We start from the raw sequence: 26,145 nt of genomic DNA, 5'->3' as shown, positions 1-26,145 counted from the left end.
AGCAGAGCCAATGCATTTGTCAGCTCTGTGGTGCCTTTTCTTCAACAAATGAAGATTGCATGGATGTTGAAATCAATCTGCCGTGGGCTTTCCAAGAGGGCTCTGATCCAAGCTGTGCAAGAAAGCAAGGAGCCACAACATGCAGGCAACACAGCTGCCGGAATTGCGATCCTCACTGCCAGGGACACATGGTCTTGGGGCTTCACAGTGCATGGAGAGGAAACACCAAGGCAAGAGGGTACGGGAGCTGACTCAGCTCGTGGATGTCTTTATTAGAACTCTAGTACGGCTGGACAGGTAGAGGCATGCGTACAGGACAAAGGAAATGGGAGTAGTATTGCCTTGATCACAGAGATATGTAACAGCATTAGAAAGACACTGACCCTTCCAGGCCAGCCGGGCTCACCCCACCATGGCACCCGCATCTGGCACTGCTATTGCTTCCTGTCCCTGTCCCCATGCCCCAGCCAACCCCATCTGTCCCCATCTGCTTGGGGCACAACCACCAGGGGGGCGATGGTGCAGCAACCCGCTTGTGGCACCCAGAATCATGGAGAGTCCCTAGTTTGACGACAGAGATGGTCAGAGCATGGATGGAGCCACGGGTGGGAGTGAGGGGCGAGCAGCTGACGAGGCTCTGTGGTGGAGGCTGGGCTCCGGCTGGGTCTCTCGAGCAGGACAGCAGCAGCCAGGGGATGCATCCGAAAGCATGGGCGAGAGGAGGGGTCAATGTGTGCAGAGGGCTGGTAGCAGGCAGGGGAATGGGGCAACCCCCAGTCCCCCGACCTCCCCTCCTGGCCCTGCTGCCCCTCTCTGGCAGGGAACCCGGCTGCCAGACACTGAGGGGGCAGCCAGAGCTTCGGGTTGCTGCACTGGGCAGGCAAAGCTCATTGGAGAGAGCAGCCTTTGGCCTCAGGGAGAGCACCCCTGGGGGAACATACCCCTGAGCCTTGAGCAGAGCATCCCTTGGCACTGGTGACAGCATCTCCCTTGGGCAGACCATACCTTGGTCTTGGGCAGAGCATCCCTAGTGGGATGCATCACTTAGCATCCCTTGGCCTCAGGGAGAGCATCCCTTTGGGAAAACATCCCTTAGCCTCAGGGAACACACCCCTTGGGGTTCACATCCCACTGTCTCAGGGAAAGCATCCTTTGGGGTGCACATCCCTCTGCCTTGGGTAGAGCATCCCTCGGGGAGAGCATCCCTCAGGGCACACATCCTTCGCCGGGGTGCTGCCCACATCCAGCCGGGGCTCAGGAGAAGGTGACCACCTCACCCTGGGGGTAACTGGAAGAGAGGACGTCTTGGCAGGTGTCTGCAATTAAAGACAGAGGTATGAAACACACCATTAGAGATTGCTTTCATCAGCTATTTGTGGAGAAAGAGAAAGCAAGGGAGAGAGAGACCAAGCTTTATGGGGACCAAAACTTTGTAGGGCACAGAAAACAGAGGAACTGCAAAGTGAAACAATCTTCTCTGGAGGGAGAAAGTGCTGCTATTCTATCAGTCAAGTAGGCAAAATTGCTAAAAATGCCTCTGAATAGACCCAGAGACACCCCCCCCGCAAGGTGGAGACATTTCCCATGTCTCCTTGGATTCTCCTTAGTTTTCTTTCTTGGCAGAAACCAGAGAAACCAGAACTGAAGTTGGGGCAACTTTGAAAGTAAAAACAAAGAACAGAGGAAAGAAGTCTTTTCACTGCAAGAACGCTGCTTGTGACCAAAAGTTTCCAAACCTACCCCAAGCCAGATGTCCTAAAGCCAAGCCTACTGCATTAATATCTCACAGTGTTTTTTCTCCTCTCTCTCTCGCTCGCTCTCTCTCTCCCTCCCTCTCTTTCTCATTTGTTATCATTAAATTAATTAACATTGATTGGAACTCTGAGTCACAACAATGCCTCTACCAATGTGCCAGGTTTCCAAGCGAGGGGCTGTCAGACAGGGAGACAGCTCCTGATCCACCCGATAAGCCACGTAACTGCACTTTCCAGCCAGTAGTTTTGCTGCAAAACCCAATGCTGAGCTCCAATGGCTGGTTTCACCCTGGCTTCCCCCCCACAGCTCCAAAATCAGCTTGGTTTCCCCAAAAGAAATGTCTTATCCTCTGTCAAGCATCACAGCTGTGTGATGGGCTCTCCCTACCCACTGCAGAGCCTGGACATTCACTCCCCACACACAGTCTTTGCAAGCCCCCAAACAGCCACTTCCCAGCTAAACCCCTAGGATTGCAGTCCCTAAATTCCTCGGTAGTTTGTCCCCAAATGATGAACCAGTTTGGGGGACCCAGATTCATCTCCGTCAAACAATTTGGGGTAGATTCTGATACACCCTGGGAAAAGACAGCACTGACTGTGCACAAAGCAGCTGCTGAAATATATTGCTGCTCCTGGTTCAATCACTCCTGCAAGCAGCTAAAAGCTCACTGCAGGTCTCGTGGTTGGCCAGAAACATTCCCCGTCAGGTCTATTGATTTACCAGGGACACGACTCGGCTTTTAACTCCCATCTCCTCCTCCCTGCTCAAAGCCATTTTATGTGCTAGCTTGAGACCTGCTGCCCACATCCCCCAGGGACCTGCCTTGGAAAGCAGCTTCCCAGCCTCAGAGAAATTAGCACGACTAAAAATAAATAACAACAGCAGAGAATTTTGTTTAAACGCCATCCCCAGACAAAGCCACCATGAGAAATCCGCCCTCCTGTCTTGGCTCATCGTTCTCAGCTCGATTACACACCACCAGCAGGTTTCCAGTCCTTCACCCTCACAGCCAACCATGAACCAGCCCCTCTGCAGCTCAGACCCAGCACAGCCTAGCCCCAAAATCCCCCAGGTTTGCTGGTGATGCTGCCAAGGCCACCCCTCAGAAATTTCCAGGGACAGAGGCTTTCCCCCTACAAGCATCTCCCCAAACAGCCCCAAGCACTGCCTCCACCGGCTGCCAGCCTCCGGCTTCTCCAGTGCAGCATTTGGGTAGGTCCTACACTAAAACTGTTTGGTCTGATGGTGGGTTTCCTTTTATTGTTTTGTTTTGTTTTGTTTTTTCATCCTTCCCATTGTAAGCTCCATTTGAATACAAAAGGCCAAAGTGGTGCTGAACAAGAGATCTCTAAAAGCCAAAGCACTGCCGCAGTACTGGGTGCTGCCAGGCTGGGCACTGCCTGATCCCACAGAGGAGCTAGTGTGGCCACCAGTGCAACGGACAGCACTGGGACAGCTCCACTTGGGCCCCCAAGTGCCTTTGAAGGCTCTTGCCTCCAACTTGCACCATTTTGCAGGTCCCTCTTCTTTTTGCCACTGCAGTGGGGTGGCGGGGGGGGGATTTGTAGAGTGGGCAGAGGACCCTGGTCCCCATGAAGCTGCCATGAAACGCCTCCCAGTGAACATCTGCCCCTCCTGCAATGCAGTGCCCATCTCCACCAGCAAGGGCTTTCATGAAGATGGAGCAAAAGCCTGCAGCCACCCTGCTACAAGGGGCAGGGAGCTGCTGCCTAACAGGGCTGTTCTTTTGGAAAGCCACCTCAGATATCATCCACGCAATCAGGACAGCCCCAAGAACATCCCTGTGGGGTCATCACTGAGCACTGCCACTGCCTGAAGAAGCACCCAAGTTCTCAGGTGAGCCTGGCACTGATCTGAGCCTCCCCACAGGGGCAGGACTGTGGCCATCGCCTGCTGGCAGGGACCAGAAGCCACCACTGTTCTTCTAACAAGAATCAATTGCCTGAGCGGAGGTAACAAAATAACAGACTGGGAGCTTGGAGGCTCCTATTTTTAAGCTCAACTACATCTTATTTTGCATCTGCCTCTGCTCTCCGCATTCCTCGTCAGCATGGGCAAGGAATAGGGTTGCTTTTTTTTTTTTTTTTTAATTTTATTGTCATCAAATAAGCACTGAGGATTTTTCCTGGCAGTGCTGGGGAAGTCAGAAACAGGCTGCTTCTGGGTAGAGCAATTACTCTCTTGACTTCTTAACCTCCTGCCCAGCTGACAGACAGGCCTTTCTATTTTCTCAGCTCTTTCAGGCATCTCCCGAGAAACAGAGCAGTTGTTGCAACAATAACAATTAATACTTTGCACGCAACCCAGGCTTTCACCACAGCCTCTGTGCAGCACAGGACGGTGATGTGGGACCTCAGGCAAAAGAGAGGAGCAGGAGGCAAGTCTTGAATGATGGGAGGGGAAGGAAGGGGGGGGAAGGGGAGGGTGAATTGCCCCAAAGCTCCCTGGTTCCAAAGAATGAGCTGCTTTTGCCCCTAGCACAGCTGTTTTGCTGGTCTCAGCAGACAGACATACACATGGATACAGGACAGATGGATGCAAAGACTCCAAACAACAGCCAGGAGCTATGCAGGGAGGAAGAGGCATCTCTGATCCCATGCTCAGTACTGAGCATCACCTGTACCTGCAATGGGGAGAGGAGCATGGGGCACAAAAGCTTTCCCTGGTGCCGTGCCCTACAGGTGAGAGCCCTGTGCACGTGGTGCCCATGGCAGGGGCTTGCAGTGCTTCACACCGAACTGGGTGCTTGTGCTCAAGCACAGCGTCCTGCTGGGATGGGGACAGCAGTTCTGATGGGAGCAAACATTGCATCCGCAGCACCAGCCACATCCTCAAAACACGCCAAAGCTCTGCCTTCTGGGCCACAAGGGCAGCAGCAAGCTCAATCACTGCACACTGGTTTATTTTTTAAATGCTGTTTTAGGACTTGGGCAGAGGCAGCTGTACTCCTATTGATTTATTCAGTTCGTCAAGAATAAATCAAACAACCTTGCTTTCTCCCAGTGCGTTTTGCCTTAGCTGGAACGTGCACTCTTCTCCAGATCCCTAAACATAGATAAGTGGCTGGGAGGATATTCGGGGGAAGTATCGTATTCGCTTGCTCTATTCTTATCCTATTCTCCAGGCAGCCAATTTTGGCCACTGTTTGAGATAAGACTCTGAGCTACAGAGAGGTTTAGCAGTCTGCTCTCCTGAGCTGCTACAGCTTCTCTTACGTTATCAGAGGGATTAACCCCTGCTAACTTACCCCCCAAGCCCTCTGAAACCCCTCCTAAAAATAACATCTTTTTCCCCCTCCTGCATCCTCCAAATCACTTATTCAGAGGAAGGCGGGGGGGAAGAGAGAGAAGATGCAGTGGGTTTTTCAACAGTTTGGTGCCTCCCACAGAAATGCCTCTGTCTCCCATTCGGGGCTCTGTTGTTTTAGAGGAGCTTTTGCACATTAGTCATGCTTTCCACTGAGTTGCATAATGCCAAATCTAAAAATTATGAAGCACAGCTCCATGTCAGCTCTAATATGAAACCAGGGAGAAATCTCATGGTCCACTGAGGGTTTTCCACACTGGACCTGTGGCTGTACCTGGTGTGGGGTTAATGTCCTGCTTGCAAGTGCCTCCAAACCCAAAGCTTTTCTGCATGATGCAGGGCTGGTTTCTGGGGCCTGGCTCATCTCCAAAGTCAGCATGTGACCTTGGACTTACCCATTTATCATTTATGATTCAGAGACCAGGGAAGGCATGGAGGGTCACCTTCTGTCTCACACAGACTCAGGAAATTTCAGCTCCTCCTGCTCCAAGTACAGGAGCCCACTCCAAGGGGTGGATGCAGCATCTTACGTGCCTTTTGCATGACTCACAAACGTGTGGAGTTACCTTAATTGTTGGGTGCATGAATGCACTTTAATTATAGGAATTCAATGAGCACAGCTACATAAACCATATACGACGAGCCCATGTACTGCCGGTGAGAGGTAGCTCACCACAGCAGGAACCCTATGGGACACCCTGGGGTGGACAGCAGGGGATAGCATTCACCCTTAAACTCCAGCACCAGGTCTGTTTGCTGCCTGGTCCTGCCTTCAGTCTCCCAGGGAGCGGCTCAGCACTGAGCTTTTCCCCCTCTTTTCTTCTTCCCTCCTTTGAATCTCCCTAATCTGCTGATGAGGCTGGGGCAGAAGAAGGCAGGAAGGAAGAAGGAAAACAAAATAAAAGGTGAGGTTTTCTTGTCAGCTTCACAGGGGTCTGCTTTCTTCCCAAATGAAGGGGGACACATTGACTGGCTCCTCCTGTCAGCTCATCCAACTTGATGGAAAGGAAAATAACAAAGCTCAAGGGAGGTGATTCTCCCCCTCTATTCTGCCCTGGTCAGGCCTCACCTGGAGTACTGTGTCCAGTTCTGGGCTCCCCGGTACAAGAAAGACAGGGATCTCCTGGGAAGAGTCCAGCAGAGGACCACAGAGATGATACGGGGCCTGGAGCATCTTCCCTATGAGGAAAGGCTGAGAGACCTGCGTCTGTTCAGCCTGGAGAAGACTGAGAGGGGATCTCATCAGTGTGTATAAATACCTGAGGCGTGGGAGACAGAGGGATTTGGCCCACCTCTTTTCAGTGGTTTGTGGGGACAGGACAAGGAGTAACGGTCACAAGATAGAGCACAGGAAGTCTCACACCAACATGCAAAAGAATTTCTTCACAGTGAGGGTGATGGAGCACTGGGACAGGCTGCCTAGGGAGGTTGTGGAGTCTCCTTCTCTGGAGACGTTTAAGGCCCGTCTAGGATGCCTACCTGGGCAGCCTGCTCTAAGGAGCCTGCTTTGGCAAGGGGGTTGGACCCAATGATCTTTTGAGGTCCCTTCCAACCCCTTCAATTCTGTGATTCTGTGAAACAGGGTGAAGCATTTAAACTTTCTCCTTGTGTAGCATCTCTTACACTGTGGTGGCAACAAGAGTTACTGCAGGATGCTCTCATTGTTAGTCCCTTCTCTACACAGAGGGAAATTAAGGCACAGGGAGCCCAGGAAGGAGCAGAAACATCCTGGCCGCAGCATCTGCCAAAATACTTCAGGAAGCAGCCTTGCACCATGGGGATCTTCACTCTGCATCATCCGATGAGCACTGCCTTGGCTGTGATAAAGGAAACAAGCTTGATCCATGTAAACTTTTGTGGTTTTTTGTTTGTTTGTTTTTAAACATAGTCAAGGCTAAACTTTGGTCCCCATCCTCTGGCTGAAAGCCCCCAGGTTCCAGTTACCCCAAGCTGGACTTGCTCAGAGTAAGGAAAAAGGATGAGTGTGCTGGGATGAGGGTTGGGGCCAGGGCTGCCAGCACTGAACTGCTCTATTTCCAGTCACCCAGGACCCAGCCACCTCTGAGGAGGCAGAGCTGAAGCAGCCAAGCAAGAAACAAGCCAAAATTCAGGGGACTGCAGGTTTTGTTCTAGATCAGGAGGACATCCGAGATCATTCAAAATCCTAAAAATTGATTTACATGAGCAAAAAAACAGCAGTGCACAACAAGGAGTTCAGCACTTAGACATCACCCTCCCAGGATGGGGGAGGACCAGGGTCACATCCAGCTCCCATCCCATCAGACGTGGGATTGCTCTGCCCCACCACCCTGGACCAATCTCAGAAGACAACTCCCCCATCCATTCGGGCCCCATTTTGTCTCAACTCTTCCACTTCCCCACTGCTCAACAGCAGCAGCTTTTCCAGTTGCTCCAACGGACACACATTTGCCTCCCCATCATCTCCCAGCTCTTTATAGAACATTCATCGACATATTTTACTGATCCTTTATCCCAGCCTCCACATGCTCCCCATACCCATCCCAGGGCCCTGCAACCTCCCACCTCCATAGGACCTCAGGCTGGTATTTAGGACTGCAGAACTACTCAGTACTGGCCTGGGACCATCCCCAAGGTCAGACAAAGAAGCAGACACAAGCAGGGAAGCAGAGAGTGTGATTTAGGCAGAGAAAAGCACAAAACAAGATGGGAACTGCTGCTGGGCAGGGAATAGAGATTTATTCATCTGTTGCCTCCAGAAATTCAAGGCTGATTTAAAAGAAAACCTAAAATGATATCAACTCAGCCATTTTCCACCACAATGATATATAATTTTATGAGTCAACATGTCCTTCTTGCATTTTCAGCCTCCTTTGCCCAGCACAAACAGCCCACGGGAAGGAGGGCTTGACACCGAAGAGGATTACATGCCCTTAGCCCAATTTATTTAGCATGAATAAAGTTTCCAGGGAAATAGAACCACTGAGCAGCCCTCCGACCCCCCTGGAAACTGTCCCAAACACATGGACACGAGACGACGAGGTCAATGGAGACATGACACATCCTGCAAAGGGGCAGGGGGAGCACAGCTGCGGCGCTCGGCTGGAGGTCAGAGCCCACTTCTCAGCGATGGGGACGTCCCAGCTCGGATCTCCTCTGGGCACGGGCACTGCCGGGGACATGGCGTCACGGGGTGGGGAGGGGACAGAGCAACACAGGGAGCACGTGGCTGACACAACAAAGCAGGATCCAGGTGGCGTTTAGAGGATGGAGGGGACAGGAGAGCAAGGGCGCCGCAGAGGACAGGGAGAGCTGTAGCGCGACGCAAGGGGAGCCAACCCCACCGTGGATCCTGCCACACCATCTATGCTGCTTAGGCTCCGGGATTTTCCATAGCCTTTGTGAAGAAAATGGACAGAGGTGAGGTTAGAGGTGGGGAGGGAGGAGCACAGAGCGCCAGGGGAGGCATCATCCAGCCCCTCACCTGACTTCAACCCCCTAAAAAATCCAAAAAGGGCACTGTTGGTCCTTTGAGCACAGCCAGTCTCTGCAGATCCTAACAGGTTTCAGAGCTCCACTCCACTCCCCTTGGATCCCTATACAGTCGAGGGGGGCTGGCCAGATCCAGGACTGGAGAGGAGTATGCACCCCAGTCAGCTCAGGGCTTCCCTGCCAGAAACCCAGCCCGAGGGGCCCTGCCTCCCCTGGCCCCTTTCCTCCCACCCCCACCCCATGGCCACCCCAGTTTTCAAGGCAGGAACTACCCAAGAGCTAGGTCAGGAAGGGTCCGTGCTCCTGGACCAGTGGCCAAACATCCACCAGCACTGATGTTAGGGCAACAAGTAATCCCAACATTGGTCCAGGGGGGAGGTCAAGCTTTGTTTTCCAGATCTCTCTGAATGAGGCATGAGTCTGGGGATTTTGTGGGCTGAAGCAAACAAGGAAACAGCAAAATTCAAACAAATGTGAGATTTGGAAGGAGTTATTGCCCCGGCTCTGGTTTTTAAGCCCACTGCAGCAGCAAGCTGCTGCTGAGACCTTTCTGTATGCAGAGAAGCAGGTAGAAATGCTTGAGATTTTCCATGAGAAATTGCACTGAAGAGCAAGTATTTCTATTTCTTTAAGCATGGAAACCCTTCACACTCCCCCAAAAAGCCAGAAATTGCTCAAGCTTATAATGAAAAGCAACAGCCAGAACAAATGTTCTTCCAGGTCAAAAGTCACTTTTCTTTGGGAAAGAAAATAAGTATTTGCACTGAAAAATGGATTTTTAGATCCAAACAGAAGTCCTGTTTAAAGATGTTCCACGTGAGCCCAAAGATCTGTTCTCTGGACTGCTGCATCTCACAGGGCCAGCTCTGCTGCCAAAGCGAGGAAAGCTGAGGATGCTCGTGGTCATCAGGAGCCAAACCGCCCCGCAGCGCTTGCTGCTGTGCTCTCCAGGCAGGAGCAGTGGGGGACAGCACCCTGACAGCAGAAAAACAAAGCAACGGATGACCCCTTCAGCAGTTCCAAGCTCCCAAACCATTCCCCCATCTCTCAGGGGGTTGACAGCAAGTCCCTGGGTTCTGCATTGGTGCAGAGGCACCCATGACGGGTGTTCTGGGCTTGGCTCAGGGCTGGCTGCACACAACAGAGACGCTGCGGCTTTCTCCCTGCAAGCACCCCTGAGGAGGGTGCTGGCACGAGCACAGTACTGAAAGGCTACAGAACACCAGGGGGGCTTTCACATCTGAAAGTCCCCCAGCAGCAGGGAAGGGGCAGGGGACCAAGAGCCACCTGCCTAAACCTGTTGCTGACTCCTGCAAAGCTTTTGTAGTTCCTGCAATGGGAGCAGGAGCAGTCTCCAAACAGAAGAGCAATTTCCTTATTTATGTTTTGGCATGAAGCCACTGGTCTGAATCCACGCAGCACACCAGGGGGGAAAGCGAGCATGGCCCTGGGCTGGGGAGAGCCTCATGACAAGCAAGGGATGTGTCCCACCTACAACAAGCAGGCAATGCAGAGCCCGCTTGCCTCAAAACACCCCCCTAACCACGGCACTGGGCTCATCCTTCAGCAAACCTTGCTCTTTTCCCAGAAGTGGTAAGGCTCTCTGAGCTGCTCATGCATTTCTCTGCCTGCTTTCTATGCTGAGAAATGCCCCTGGGAAGTGATCATACCTGGCTGCAGCCAGTCACCAAAAGCTCGGGATAGGTGATGGACCTATCGCCCAAACAACAGAGGCAGAGAGGGCTTACAGGGCAAATCATGCTGCCAGTTTTGATTAAGTCTTAAGCATCACAGTTTGGGGCCACACCTCATAAGGATGCCTGATCACTCCAGGGCCTCCCTGGCACACCCAGAGCCATGCAGAAGCACCTGAGAACAAGCTCAGGATGATGTTCCTCAGCCCTGAAGGCTGTCATGGCTTTCCACCAAGCTCCAGGCCAGTTGCCACTAAGAAGTCAAGCTGCAAAGCGCCCAAGGGCCATACTCTTCTAATTGCTACCGGTGCAGTTCATTAGCAGAGCTGGTATCCCAGCAACTCGAGTAGGTGCTAATGGAGGTCACCAGGATTGCTTTAAAAACAGGTTTGTTGCCAAGGAGCTGCATGGAGGCATCTCACAAACAGTGGCAGGGCAGCCTGTGTCCCGGGGGCTGGCAGTGCTGTGCTCCCCATTTTGCAAACATTTGCGGAGCATGAGCACACGTGCACACCCGCACATGCTTTGAGCTGGCAGCAGATGGAGATGGGGCAATGAAAGCGGGTGGCATTGCCCAAAAACGTGTATGTGTTTATAACGGCAGCCTGGCGCTCGCCTGCTGGTTGCGCATACTTGCACGCATGTCCCCATGCAAACGTGGGTTTGTCCCTGCTCCTTCCCAGCTAAGCATTGCTGGCAGATGCTCACATGAGCATTCCTGCACTTGATCCCACACTGTGCCATCCACATGCTGGTCACAACTCTGCACTAATAGCAAACAACAGAGTAAAATCAGCTGCATGATGCACTGGACTCAGGCAGCCAAGCTAAAGAACTGCGGCTTTACAATGCTGGGTGCTGTTGAAGAGAGGTGCTGGAAGACCTGACTGACCAGAAGGGTACATCCCCTTCCCTACATTTAACCCCATTCCCTGTAGCTTCTCTAGAAAGTCCGCTCTGGTTTCAATCACTGTCTTGCTTTTGCTAGACCATCTTAACCCATCTTGCTTGCTGCTGGCCAGGGGTGTGCTGGACTCATCCTGCCTTCATATGCCTGCATGCAGGCAAAGGGCAGGTGCTCACATGCCAAGACAGACCCATGCCAGTCTTTGTGTCCCAGCAGGATGCATTTGGAGGAACTGTTGAGCAGGCTCTGACTGCTGGAGGGAGATAAGCCAGTGTGAAGCAGACTCCAGCAGCAGGGGAGCAAGGTGACACCACTATGAGCAGCAACAGGGACAAGAGAACATGCCATGGTGCAGGTGCCATGCTGCAGTACAGACCAATCCTCTCCAGGGCCCATGTCCAATGGGTAGTGGGCAGGGATAACTCTTCTCTTCAAGCTGCCCCAGAGAAACCAACCACTGGCATCAGGCTCAAACCATGACGGATGCCAAGATCTGCAGCATATTCCTGAAGCAACCCCGTCTCCTGATTTCCACAGCTTGTACAGACATCGGTACCTGTCCCAGGATCTGACAGATGGCCATCAGCAAATCGGGCTCAGAACCAAACTCATCTCAATTTGTAGAGCTGCCAACATCCCAGTAGCAGAACAAACAGCCTCAGCAGGCGATAAATCAGGACTGAGGGAAGAGGCGCCTATGCAGCGCCCAGCTCCTTTGGGCAGGAGCACAGGAGGATGCTCTGCCACTCAGACCATCGCTGCCCACCCTTAACCCTGATGACACCAGAGCATTTCACTGGTGAAGACATCAGGTTGGACCTCCCGGGGCAGTGTCCCATCTATCCATCCCCAGTGGCACAAACAGGATGTAGATATTGAGGTTTTCTCTTCCCAAAAGGTCTCACACATTGCTTGGGCTCCTCTAAACACCAGAGCCACTTTTCATCCCCTACCTTGCTGAAATGATCTGGTGAGTGAGCCACGTACATGTTCTTAACCGTATGTAGCACTCTGATGTTTGCAGGAAGGACACCAGAACGACCCAAGAAAGATCACTACAGTGCCTTTTTGAATATCTGTAGATGCCACCACGCATGGAGAAATAAAATAAAAATCTGGCCTTCTACAACCCAGTAATCTTATTTGGGAACCCAGCAAGAGCAGCACTGGATCCTCAGCAGTTAGATCTCCTGTAGTTCCCTTGGTTTCAGGGGACAAAGATAAAATGCTTCAGCTGAAGAATTGCCTGACTTGAGCATCTTGTAAAGATGAAGATCAGCATGGGCTGTCATTCTTCTCTCCCATCCATTCCAGCTCAGTGTCCTCCCCAGATCCAAGGCAGGACTAGAGCCCCCTCACCTCTGCTCATCAGCAAATATTAAAAGAACTACTTTACAGAAAATGGTACTTCCAGGAAACACAAGAAGTATTTCAAGCAAATATCTGTATAATACTCTTCTGCCCAAAGATGAACAAGGCTTTTTTTTCTCCCTCCTCTTTTTAAGGGAGAAGGTTGAGCAGGAACACCAAAGGGAATTGTTGATTTCACAGAACACAACCAATTTGCTCACGTAATAACTGTGATTGCCCCCAGATGCCTACCCTCAACTCCAGGACTGCAAGAGAGCCTGGCCCAGGGAAGCCTGGGTCAAGCTGGGCTGCCTTGCACCTCAGAGCAGGTGACTCCCACGTAAGAGATGCCAGGGGCATGAGATGGACCAAAGCACCTAGACTAGAGGTCACACACCCAAAACCAATATCCTTCCTACATCCTAAACCCATCCAGTCTTTACCATCCCAAGCAACACTAAAGCAGCAAACCCGTGGGGGTCTCTAAAGCACCAACACCTCGAGCCAAGAGGCCTCAGTGCACAGCTCAGAAATACAGGGCATCATCTTTTCTCCTGCCTGGTCCCAGGTCACTTGCTCTGATCCCAGTAGCTAGGACTACTTACTGGGAGTAACTGGGATTAGTTGGTGCCAAGGAGGCAGAAGTAGGTCAGACTGCAGCTACATCTTCCCACATCACCTTGGATGTACAAATGAGCAAGAAAACTGCAGAACTGAGCTATGTCCTAAGAATTAACCTAGCAACTGAGAGTGCAGACAGATTCTGCAGCTCAAGGTGGGCAGTGGGTGCATCCTCCCAGGGGCTGGGGTGCTGGGAGGGGGACTCCAAAGGCTGGAGGGCAGTGTGAAGGTTCACAACTGAAGATAGCGGTCATTTTGTCACATGTAGAAGAATTTTATGTTTTCCTGACTAGTCTCCCCCACAGTTTCCTATAGAAAACCTCAACACTTCACAAAGCTCACTTTCCAAACCTGGAGGAGACAGGCTTTCTGGCAACCTGGTGCTTTTGGCAAGGCAGCAGTTGACACATCGCAGTTCCCCACGCTCAAACCCACCAAAAGACATCAGAGAGGGAGAGAAAAAGAAAAGCCTGTGGGCTCTTCTGCTTACTGAAAATCTTTTGACCTTCCTCAGCCATGATGTCAGGAGAAGTATCCTCTCAACACCACCCTGAGATGGGTGGGTGAGGACCAGGGAGCAGAGTTAGAGAGACAAGAAGAGCCAGAGCATTGGGCAGCAAAGGGACAGGACTGTCCCCAAGGAGGGCAGTGTGACCAGCATGAGGTCACAGATCCCTGATGGTGGCAGCCAAGGGAGGAGGACTTGGGGGAAGAGAAAACAAAAAGGATAGAGCTAGCACAGAGAGATGTAGTGGACAGGGATGAAGCAGATGAAAAGGCAGGAAGGCAAGTGGCTTTGGAGGGAGCAGAGAGCAACAGTCAGCTGGGCAAATGGAGATGAACCACAGCCTTGGACAGATGCAGTAAACCTCCACTTCCCTCCTCCATTTGGCCCTCCCCAGCCCACACCTCCAGCACCAGCCATACCTTTCTGGATGCCTCCATCCGCTGCACAGGAGAAGTCACCCGTGGCCAGGAGGAAACACGTGGAGGATTTCTTGTTCTTATCCCGGGTGCTAGAGCGCCGCATGGGCCGCTTCTCTTCATCAGATGGTGACAGCGGCTGCTCCTCATCCGACAGCACTACATTGGCCTCACCGTTCTGCTTGGAGTCTGCAAGAGGGTGGCAGACAATAATCAGCAGCTGATAAACCCATGGGATGACACGCTCTGGGTGGACAGAGGGGGTTGATTAGACCATGCAAGGATGCAGAAGACCAGATTGCAGAAAGCCTACAGCAGCTCCCAAAACTTCAGGCATGTCCCAACTGGATGTGCTAACTAGGGAAGAAGGACCATGCTGAATTTTAATCCCAAGCAGCAAATAGCATCTCTTGCTCCTGATGAGGGTTATATACCCTGCACAAAGCCAAGCAGGGCTGGCCAGGGAAGAAACGTCCCTGGTCTTTGAAAACCATTCCCACAGTTGGTGGGAATTAGCTTTTCTAAATTCACACCAGTTGAGATTGGGGCTGTTCTGGGTGGTGGTGAAGTGCTAATTTATGTCATGTGACTGTGGTTTGTTAGCTGAGATGCTGCACCTGGTGAGGACCAGTCTCAAGCTCCTGAATCAGTGTAGGGTTAGAGGGATAGGGTTGATCTGCTCCTGCAGAATAGCTCCTCCTGCTTCTCCTCATTGATGGGTCTCTTGGGGCAGATGGACTGTACAGGCACTTGGAGAGGACATTTATAAGGGAAAGCACCCGTACAGGGCATTGGGATCTCCCTGTGTCCTCACAGGTGAAAGGCCAGTGCTAGGCCAGGTAGGTGACTTAGTGAACACTGTGTAGGACACAGCCCTCTCATGGTCCCTCCCCTTTACTTGCTGCAAAGCTGGCTGCTCTGGGGCAGCAAACAGGTGAGAAGGGCAAAGCAGCCTCCACAGCAAGCAGAGACACCATGGAGAGGTTCCTTCGATCCCCCAAGCTCAGCCCAAGCAATGTTGCCCACAACAGGGCTCTGAGCTCTCTCCAAAGAAAAAAGACTGGAAAAGCCCCAGACTTCATCTCCATACATGAGAACAAAGAAAAAATGCACAGAGGCTGATTTTGGTCCTTCCTGAGTAGCACTGGGCTTGCCATGCAGGAATGCCATTATCTACTAGAAGATGAATGAGAAGGTGAGGTTAGGCCCCAGGGTATGTCTATGATTTTATCCATTTTGGTGAAGCTGGCCCTAATTTACAGTCGTGGGAAGTAAAAAAAAAATAATAAAAAAAAATAAATCTATCCCAAGGACTTTGCCAAACTTGGATGGGAATTGAGCCAATGGTCCAATCTCTGTCAAGCTGAACAAGGTAGGGACACCCTGAATCACACCAAGGGGGCTTAGTGCATTTCTGGAGAGCAGAATATGGCCCTTCCCCTGGGGCTATGCCCACCTTAGGTGGAGGGTCCTGATCTTCAGCATCCTGGTCCACCAACACAGCCCCCAGTACCCAGGTGTCCTGGCCCATTCTGCACCACGAGCTCATCGCCCCAAGAGCCAGGAGCCACATCCTGCAATGGGGAAATCTCCAGGGACTCTGGGACACAGGGGAACATAGACATAGCCTTGGGGGCTCCCAGAGGTCTCCCACTCCCTCTGCCCAACCTTTGGGGTCTCACCTGACCGTTTCCGCTCAGCCACCCCTTCCTCTACTGCCAAGGGGCAGGTGTCACTCTGGGTGCTGTTGCGGGGGGAGTTCTCCTCGGATTTGCAGTAGGTAGGGGAGTCCAGTGGGGCCGGACGGGGTATATGCTTTTTCTTCTTCTTTGGCAGCTTCTGCTTGGCCATGGCCAGGGAATAGTACATCCCAAAGTTATTGACAATGACGGGCACAGGCATTGCAATGGTGAGCACCCCAGCCAATGCACAGAGAGCCCCCACCACCATGCCCGACCAGGTCTTGGGGTACATATCACCATAGCCCAGCGTTGTCATCGTGACCACAGCCCACCAGAACCCAATGGGGATGTTCTTAAAGTGAGTCGGGTCACTCCCACTGGAGTCGGATGTCTTAGCTCCGATTCGCTCAGCATAGTAGATCATGGTGGCAAAAATCAAGACCCCCAGGGCAAGGAAGATGATGAGGAGCAGGAATTCATTGGTGCTAGCCCGGAGTGTGTGGCCCAGCACCCGGAGGCCCACAAAGTGCCGTGTCAGCTTGAAGATCCGGAGGATCCGAACGAAACGGACCACCCGCAGGAAGCCCAGCACATCCCGGGCAGCTTTGGAGGACAGGCCACTAAGACCTACCTCCAGATAGAAGGGCAATATGGCCACAAAGTCAATGATGTTGAGCAGGTTTTTAATGAAGAGAAGCTTATCTGGACAGCAGATGATCCGAACCAAAAACTCGAGGGTGAACCACAGGACGCAGACCCCTTCAATGTAGGTGAGGATGGGCTCCGTCTCCACTTTATGCGTTAGCAGGATTGTCGTGGTGTTGCCAACCACGAGGGTCTCCGTCACGTTGACATTGATGTTGAAGGCCTCGTGTGTCTCCAGGCAGAAGGTTGTGATGGAGACCAGGATGAAGAAGAGAGAGGCAAAAGCAACTACCTGCAAAAGTTAAATCACACGGGCCATTAGCTGAACTTCCTGGGAATATGTAGAAAGATTTGGGTCAACTGGTGGGGGAGAGCAGTAATTTTATGTACCATGATGATGGTAACTGCAGGACAGGCTGAGGCACACTTCTGCTGTCACCTGTGTTTGGCACTTCTCTTCTAATCCTTGCAAGTGAACAGCATCAACAGGGATGGGAGAAGGCCTCATCTGACAAAAATGAGGCTCCAAACACCCCAGGAGCTGTGCTGCTTGCCATCCACTCAGTCCCTGCTTCCTCAAGACCAAGAATGGAGAATGGGGAGCATCCCCTGGACCTCTCCCATCAGTTGTGAGCAAACCTCAGAGTCTGGGGTCATCGGTCCAGGACCTTTCTCTAAGAGCTGTGATATGGACACAGGAAGGTGCACTAGGCTCCAGTTGTGGCTGGAGATGTGTTGGAGATGACAGGTATGGGAATGAAAGGAGACCTGCAGCAGCCTGTGTTTGGAGCAAGCCACCACTTGAGCACATGAAAAGAAACACACGTGAAAGGCAACTTTCAGAGGACTAATTTGAAGAGCTTTCCCCCACACTCATCCAAAATTCCCCAGCTGAGATATCCTTGTAGGTCCCTTTCAAACCAGGATGTTCTTTAGATTCTATGAACCTAATGTATGGTCTCGGCATGGACCAGAGATGTATGTCCTTTTGCCCCCTCAATACTCCCTGAGTAGTGAGTCAGTGCTAGGTGTTTTTCTCACAAGCAGCCCCAGGAAGTGGGAGGGCAGAACATGGAGAGCAGTTGGCAGAGCTCAGCCCAGCATTGCACTTATGCTCAAACCCAGTGACACACAGGTGGCTCCCATTGCTTCCCCCTCTCTAACATGAGAGACCTTCGTCTCCTCCCCACGTCATGATGCCACTTCACCTCAGGTGTGAGCTAGGAGGGGCCAGCAGCATGCAACTGTGTCACAGAAAACACTGTCGTTCCCCCCTATCGATCCTTGCTCAGCCCTCTCCTCCCCTACAGGATGAGCTCATGATGAGTCCATTCCCCAGAGCATCTGTTTGCAAGAGCCCCTGAAAAAAGCCACTTGAGCAGAAAAACCTTTCTTCTACCTCCATCCAGCACAAAAGCACAGTTGCTTTGGCTTCTCAGGAGCAGATCCTTGCTGCTAACACAGCCTGGACACACTGGGCAGGATTTGACCCGCTGCTCACAGAGCTTCGCAGCTCATTTTGCCATCAGACCAGCTGTCCGGCTGCGTTCAGCAGGCAGCCGTGCCACAAGCCTGCTGGAGACGACAACCCAGGTCCTCGGCTGGAGTGAATAAGCAGTGGAGACAGCCTGAGTCACGCTGGAGAAAAAAACAGCCCCAGACACTGGCAGTAACGTGAGAGTATCCTCACAGGGTGTCCCCAAGGGTAAGCCTGTGTGGGTCCAGTGTAGGAGAATCATTCCTCCAGAAGTGAGGTGTGAAGTTTAAGCCAGACTCTAATTGAGGGAGAACTCTCTGGAAGATGATTCTCCCCCACCCCATGATGGACACCTGCCCAGGGATGGGCTGAGATGCTTTGTACCCCCCAGATCAAAGCATGCTGGACCATACGCTGTGAGGCCTCTCTTGCCAGCCAGCTGCACCCAACCCTGCACAACTGGGGAAGCAAATCCAACCAAAGTGGGATCTTAAACTGAGGCCATTTTAAGCAGACAAGAGTGTCTACACAGGTGGTGGCATGGCCAAAATAATCTAATTTTCATCTGGGTCCTGAGTAACATTCCAGAGTTTGCCCATAAGGGTAATCTCAAGGACACATAAAGATTAAAAGCTTAGGCTCAAAGCAAAGTAAGAAAAACAAAATTACCAAGGAAGATAGCAAGACCCTGCTGCCACTCCCCCAGAGGAGCAAACACTCAAGCAATGAAACAGCCCTGCTGTGTGAACTGTGGAGGTGAGAGCTGATTTAGCCCCAGGTGCAACAGCATTCTCTAAAAATAGCAGAGTCACGTTCACAGCCAGTGCCAACCACTGTTCCCCCTCCAAAGCTGACAGTGCTGCCCCAGTTTTGCGTCAGCTGAAGATCTGACCTGAGACATCTTACATCAGCTCTAACCTCTGTCTTGCTCCAAAAAATGTCTTTAAAATAACATAAAATCCATGTCTATACCTAGCAGTAACCAATACAGCACTAGAAGTCCCACCAAACAAGTTCTCCAGAATCTGCTGCTGATCTGAATGGTGGTTCGACATAGTCTGTACAGTTTGGGGTGGTTGTTCCCAAAAAACATGACTCTACAGGTTGGCCTGGAATTTCCAATGGACGTGAGGTCAGGTTTAGCTGCAAAGGGAAAAAAAAAAAATAGGAGCTACACATGAGCTGAACTTGGAAGCAGACCAAACACCAGAAGCAGAGTAGCTTCCAATGCAGAACAACAGAGTTTTACACTGAGCTGGGATGGCAACTACACCAGACACCATATTTTCACTGGCACCTCTGAGACTGGATTAGATAAAGCAGGCAATGAACCCATGGGCAATGGCACTACAAGGAAGAGCAGTTCAAAATGTGGGGGGAAAATTTCTAACCACACGCTCATGCAGTTGCCAGGTCTGGAGGTGCAGGGATAGAGATGCTGGAAAGAGGGGAAGATGGAAATAGACACAAGCCAACCAAGTCAGGGCCAGAGGGGCTGCTCTGGGGTTGGGGAGGAGCAAGGACCAGAGAAAATTAACCCTGAGACTCTTAGTCACTGCTGTCACAAGATCTAGGGAGGGTTTTTATGCACACAACCTGGGACGGCTCTCCTTCCTGCTGATGCTAAGGTTTGGCAAGATGCACCAGACCGGCTGCTCCAGGAACGAGCACCCACAGAATCTACTACTCCAAAGCTGCCCTGGGGAGGGTCCAGTGCATCCCCAGGCCAAATGCTGATGGTCAGCACTGACCCTCTGCTTCCCCTCTGAAAGAGAGCAGAGAAACTCTGAAATGGGGTAGCAGAAAAAAGTCCCACTTCAGCCACTCCCAAATGGGGTGGCTCATTGGACGCTGCACCTGCAGAGGTGCTCATGGGTCTCAGAGCATCTTTGTGCCACACAGTGACACCAAACCAGTGACACCATAGTCCACCACTGCACTCAATAACTGGGTGCACTAGACAGGTTGTTGTCAATTGGGTCAGGTGCACCTCCATGTGCTTCAGTTTCTGCTTCTGCCAAAGCATTTTTCCTAAGCTGTTGCAAAACCACACTGATATCTCAGCATGGAAAATATGACCCAGGAGAACCTGAGAGAATCACTGCTGGAGCAACTTGAAGGTGGCCATCCCCACAGCAGTGCTAAGCTGAGCCCTTATCCAAGAGAGGCAAAAAAGAAGGAAGCAGGGAGCTCCCAGTGCAGCCTGGTCCCACTCCATCCCACCATTATCTCCCCAGTCAGAGCTCACATCACAGCCCTCCCTGCTGCCTCCGACGCACTCCCGCCGCTTCTGTTTAGCGAATGCCTTTCTGACAGCAGCCTCAGCGCGCATGAAAAATAACATGAAAAATCTGAATTGAATTATTTTTCTTGATTGTTTTTTGTTTGTTTGTTTGCTTGTATTGCTTTGTTCTGTGTTCTATTTGAAGCATTTAAACACTCAGAACATCTCTCAGAGGCAACGAGCACTTGAAGATGGAGAAAGGATCAGGTACCCCTTTTAAAACGAGTAAAGCTCTTGCTGCCCAAACATTTTTGTGTGTGCATGTGTTGTTCTTACGTTAGCTGCAAAAACACCTCCTTGAGAAACCGACCCCCTGCCCTTTGAGCTGCTGGTGGGTGTGAAATGCCTGCAGGATTTCTTACCATTGATGGTTTTTTACACCTCTAAAGGCATCCAGAATTCATTTAGATCCCAAATGCCTGCATGTATGTGTGCGTGCGTGGCAGATTTCAAAGCTGGGGGGATGTGCATGGATGGCTCTGGAACTGCGTGGGCAGGTGTCTGAGGGTCAGTGGGCAGCACTTTGGGGATGATCTAAGAGTATCTGCGAAAGGAGACACCCATGCAAGATAGTGGCTAGGCTGGGAGCCCAAAGACGCTCCTGGTTATGGGGAACACGTCCCAGGCACATTGGTGTCTATGGATAGGGACTGTCTGCATCTGCAAAGGGGTCATGAGGTGGGTGTTGGCACCTGCATGTGCTCACAGTGTGCGTACACGCTGTACTGAGTCCCCAGAGATGTGCGTGGATGAAGACTCACACCACCCAAGTCACAGAATCCAAAGTCAGGGACTGGGAGAGTGAAGAACCACCCACTGTAGGGGAAGATCAGGTGCAAGAGCATCCGAGGAACCTGAAGGTGCACAGGTCCATGGGACCTGATGAGATACATCTGCAAGTCCCGAGGGAACTGGTGGATGAAGTTGCTAAACCACTGTCCATAATATCTGAGAAGTCACAGCAGTCCAATGAAGCTCCCAGTGACTGGAAGAGGGAGAATATCACTGCCATTTTTAAAAAGGGAAAAAAGGGAGACCCAGGGAACTAAGAGAACTACAGGCAGTCAGTCTCACCTCTGTGTCTGGCAAGGTCATGGAGAAGATCCTCCTGGAAACTCTGCAAAGGCCCATGGAAAGTAAGGAGGTGACTGATGATGGCCAACGTGGCTTCACTAAGGGCAGATCGTGCCTCACATATCTGGTGGCATTCTATGACGGGGTTGCAGCATTGGTGGATAGCAGAAGAGCAGCTGACATCACCTACCTGGACTTGTGCAAAGCACTTGACACTGTCCCCCATAGTATCATTGTCTCTAAAGCTGAGAAATACGGATTTGATGGCAGGACCATTCAGTGGGTAAGGAACTGGCTGGGTGGTCGCACTCAAAGAGTTGCAGTCAACAGCTTGATGTCCAGGTGGAGACCAGTGATGAATTGTGTTCCCCAGCAGTCAGTACTGGGACCGGCGCTGTTTGGCATCTTTGTCAGCGACATGGACAGTGGCATTCAGTGCACCCTCGGCAAGTTTGCTGAGGAGACCGAGCTGCATGGTGTGGTCAACACACTGGAGGGAAGGGATGCCATCCAGAGAGACCTGGACAGGACTGAGAGGTGGGCCTGGGAAAATCTCATGAGGTTCAACAAGGCCAAGCGCAAGGGTCTGCACCTGGGTCAGGGCAATCCCAAGCACAAATACAGCACAAATACACATGAGTAGAAAGAGAACATCCTTGAAGAGAAGGCCCTGGGGGTACTGGTGGATGAAAAACTGAACATGAGCCAGCAATGGGCGCTTGCAGCCCAAAAAGCCAACCGTACCCTGGGCTGCACCAAAAGCAGCATGGCAAGCATGGTGATGGAGAGGATTGTCCCCTCTGCTCTGCTCTTGTGAGACCCCACTTGGAGCCCTGTGTTCAGCTCTGGGGTCCCCAGCACAAGAAAGACATGGACCTATTAGAACAAGTCCAGAGGAGGCCCATGAGGATGATCAGAGCCTGGAGCACTTTTGTTATGAAGACAGACTGAGAGAGTTGGGGTTGTTCAGCTTGGAGAAGGGAAGGCTCCAGGGAGACCTTACAGTGGCCTTCCACTACTTAAAGAGGGCTACGGAAAAGCTGGCGAGTGACTCTGTCAGGGGATGTAAGGATAGGACAAGGGGTAATAGCTTTAAACTGAAAGAGGGAAGGTTTAGATTGGATAGAAAGAAGTCCTTTACTATGAGGCTGGTGAGGCACTGGAACACGTTGCCCTGAGAAGCTGTGGATGCCCCATCCCTGGAAGGCCACATTGGATGAGGCTTTGAGCAACCTGGTCTAGGGCAAAGTGTCCCTGCCCATGGCAGGGGGGATGGAACTAGATTGTCTTTAAGGTCCCTTCCAACCCAAACCATTCTGTGATTATGTGATTCTGAGAGGGGTGTGTGAATGTGTGTTTCTGTGTGAGAACCACAGCTGTGAGCCTGTGCTCAATATGCTGATGGGGACCATATGTTGCATGTGGGCTGCATCAACGTGGTGATGGTGGTGGACGTGGGTACAGGGACAAGGGTGTTGGCAGGGATGGAGAGGGCATCTTTTGGGCCTGAAGAGGGATACGAGCTCCTTGGGAACAAATGTGAGGATCCCATTTGCTTCAATGGGACCCAATTTTAGTATTTCCCTACCCGCTGACACACGTGCCAGGGCATAGGCCCTGTCCTGTGTGATTAAACACTGTTTTTGGTGTGTGTACACATACAAGGAAGAGGAAACTAGACAGTCCTGCCTGTCCTAGATCATCCTAAAACTCCACCAGGGCTCAGCCCTGCCAAAGGCTCTCACAGACAATCCCTCACCTCCATGACAGGCCAGGAGATGCCTGGCAGCACCCAAGGGTGTGAAAGTGGCCACCAGTCTCAGCCCATGTGCAGTGAGTTGGGAGGGGACAGGGAGATGACAGAAGAGGCTTCCCATAAGATGGGAGATGGCCAACATGCCCCATGTCAGTAAGGGGACACCCAGTGGAGAGTCCATCTCACCCACGGAGATGGGGAGATGAAGGTATCACCAGCACGGCCCCATCCCCATCCGCCAGCACTTTTTGGGAGCTTACCCTTGCTGCCTTGGATGAATAGGGATCTTCAAAGAGTGCCCACATCCTGGGCTGCCAATTCCGACAGCAGCCACCCCCTCCGGCAGCCCCTGCCGCCCCTGGCAGCCTGTCCTCCATGCCCAGGCGTTGAAGGGCCATCTCCCTACCCCCTTCCTCTTCAGGCTCCTCTCCACCAGCCCCTCCACCGGGCTCAGGACTCTCGAAGATGTCCAGGGCCTCTTCAGCATCGCGGTGTTGGCGGTAGGTCATCCAGCAGCAGGGCTCCACATCGGTCTCGTCAATGCCCCAGTAGGTCAGCTCCTCCTCGAAGAGAGGCCCGCAGATGTCAGCCGGGCAGTGCAGCTTGCCAGTGCGGTAGTAGTTGAGCACGTAGGAGAAGATCCCAGGGTGGCGGTCAAAGAAGAATTCATTGCTTTTACCATCAAAGTCAAAGTTGCTCTGGGCATCAGGGTCAGCGAGCCAGGCCAGACGGGTGCCCGGCAAAGTCCGCAGGGTGCTTTTGTAGGTCTCATGCCGGGTGCCCCCTACATTGATGGTGATCTTGTCCGAGTCTTCCCCTTTGCCCATCTCTTCCTTCAGGCATGTTTTGGAAGGTGGTTTGTTCCCCGACTTGCGTCCACGGTAGGAGGAGACACACACCGAGCTGATCATAGATTTCGGTGGATGGGAGGCGCACGCTTCGCGCACTCTTCCTCGGGGCGAGGAGCTGGGGGTCGGCGGAGGCGGGCGAGGGGAACAGAGATGGGACTGAGGAGGGGAAAAGGGGGGGGCTCAGCCTTCGCTCCGGCCTCCGCCAGCCCCAGTGCCGGGCGAGGGGGAGCAGGCTGGAGCCGAGCCGGATACCGCTGGCTGCCGGAGGCCGGCAGCGGAGGCTGCAACCTCCACCCCCTCCAAAACCACCCTCCCGGAATAAAACCACCCTCCGCCCGCAGGCAGCCCAGCCCCGCCGGGCAGCAACAAGTGGAGAAGGGAGGGGCGCGGGGGGGGAGCTGCGGGCAGTGCCGGGGGGGCCAGGCCGGGAAGGAGGATACCGCCAAGGCCGGCGGAGGGGGGGCAGCCCCCGGTACCTGCAGTGCCAGCCGCGGGGGGGCCCCGCCGCCCTCCCCTCCCTCTCCGGCGGCTCCGCGCTCCCTCCGTCCCCCCGGGACGAGGGGCAGGGGCCCCTCCCCGATTCCCGGTGGAGGCGGCGGGGGGAGAATGGATGCTCCCCCCCACACCTCCAAGCGGGGCCCTGCCCTTCAGAGGGGGCTGCGGCGGCGGGGAGGGGGGGGGGGGTGCTGCTCCCGCGTGGCCGGCCCGGGGGGGCCTGTTGCGCCCCGGAGGCTGCCGCCCGGCTCGGCTCGGCCGGGGAGGCGGCGAGGGCTGCTCCGGGGCTCGGCGGGGAAGCGCCGCCGCCCGGGGCTTTTATAGGGCTGGGAGAGAGCGGCGGGGTTACAGGAGCCGGCGCCGCCCCGCCGGGGGGCCGGGGACCCCCCCGCCCCAGCGCCCGGCCCCACGGCCCCCCGCTGCCGCCGGCACCCCCCGCTGCTGCCCTCTTTCCTTCCCTCCCTCCCCGCCACGCTCCTCCATCCCCGCATCCCTCCCTCCATCCTCCCAGCCATCCACCCCACCATCACACCCATCCGTCCGTCGGTCCGTCCGTCCATCCCTCCATCCCTTCCACTCCCCCCTCCACCCCCCGCGGCAGCCCCCCAACCTCCGGCTCACCTTCCCGCGGGGCGCGGTGCGCAGCGAGGCTCGGGGGGCTCTGTGTCAGTGCGGAGGGAGCCCCGGACACCCCAGCTCTGCTTCGCGCCGGAGGGGAAATGCAGCCCAGAGCTGCCTGCGGATCTGGAGCCAGCTCTTGGCAGAGGCTCGAGCAGATCCCATCCCTCCCTGGCTCACAATCCCTCGCTCACCGAGAGGTCAGCAGAGACCGACCCTAGGTGCGGATCGGCGGTTGACGGGGAGCCCGGCAGCACCAGTCAGCCCCGGCCCTTCTCTCCCACAACCCCCTCCCCGAGCATCCCTCTGCCCTGCATCGGCTCCCGCATGAAATTCGTCCCTTCCCCGGAGCTGTGCCCATGGGTGCTGGGACTGGGCACAGCGCAGGACGCAGGGCAACCCCCACCCCAGCCCCTGGCCCTTCCCCTAAGCCCCCTCGCTGGGGGCTCTTCCACCCCCGGGGGATGGTGAAGCTCAGCTCCTCCTGGGACTGGGGAGGACGTGAAGAGGGACAAGCTTGTCACCAAGGCAAAGACCCCAGGGACCTGATCCTGTCAGCGCTGTTTACTCCAGCACGGGCACTGCTGGTGTTGGGGGGGAGGGAGGCGGAGGGGGTTGCAGGTGTATGCTTTGGGGTTATAAATGGGATCAGAGCCCAACACAGGTTTGTTACTGGGGGGGGGGGACGGGGGGGACGGGGACGGAGGGAGGGGGATACAACTTAGCAATGGGTCAGCACCTGGGTAAGGAAGTCCTCAGTGCAGAGTGAGGGGACAGCGAGTGGGGAATGCTGCCCCACTCCCGCACCAATCTGCACCTTCCTGGGCTCTGCAGAGGGTCCCCACGGGGTCCTGAGCCTCCCACCCCCACCCCCTGCATGGATTTGTCCCCTCTGTGACATGATCACCCCCCTGCCAGGGGTGCTGGGGCAGACACTCCACCCAAAAGGCATGAGAGACATCAGAGACATCAGAGCCGCGCTTAAAATCTTACCACCAAGAAAGCCCTGCTCCAACTGTAGCTGCAACTCGACAGCTTCCAGGGCCGAATCCTGAGCGGGTGGAGGCTGGCACGGCTCCACACCCAAACCACCGGGGGCTGCACCAGCAGGGGAGCACGGAGCCCAAGGGAAAGCCGTGCTGGAAAAATCGAGCCTTGCATCACTGGCCAGGCATCACAGCTCAGCTCCTCATCATCAGTAATGTGAGTTTGGC

General features: G+C 53.5%; 1 protein-coding gene across 6 annotated transcripts; it reads right to left on the bottom strand.

The window, feature by feature from the left end:
- Positions 1-239: 239 nt before the first annotated feature.
- KCNC4 (potassium voltage-gated channel subfamily C member 4) lies at positions 240-26,145 on the bottom strand. 6 transcript variants are annotated; one of them, XM_084498226.1, is made up of 5 exons: positions 25,925-26,142; positions 23,228-23,974; positions 15,732-16,668; positions 14,053-14,238; positions 240-1,316 (listed from the first exon to the last, which is right to left on the bottom strand). In XM_084498226.1, the coding sequence occupies exons 1-5, from the start codon at positions 26,090-26,092 to the stop codon at positions 1,255-1,257; spliced, it is 2,100 nt and encodes a 699-aa protein (XP_084354352.1). In that variant the 5' UTR covers positions 26,093-26,142; the 3' UTR covers positions 240-1,254. The 6 variants fall into 6 exon arrangements, 5 of the variants coding, with proteins under 5 accessions (XP_084354352.1, XP_084354351.1, XP_084354350.1 ...); XM_084498225.1 differs by lacking the exon at positions 240-1,316 and adding an exon at positions 7,779-8,458 and having other exon boundaries at positions 25,925-26,138; XM_084498224.1 differs by lacking the exon at positions 240-1,316 and adding an exon at positions 9,263-9,528 and having other exon boundaries at positions 25,925-26,145.

Source organism: Aythya ferina, assembly GCF_964211825.1.
Source record: "Aythya ferina genome assembly, chromosome: 25".
Lineage (NCBI taxonomy): Eukaryota > Metazoa > Chordata > Aves > Anseriformes > Anatidae > Aythya > Aythya ferina.
Note: the sequence above shows the minus strand (reverse complement) of the source record. Positions and strands in the feature narration are given on the sequence as shown.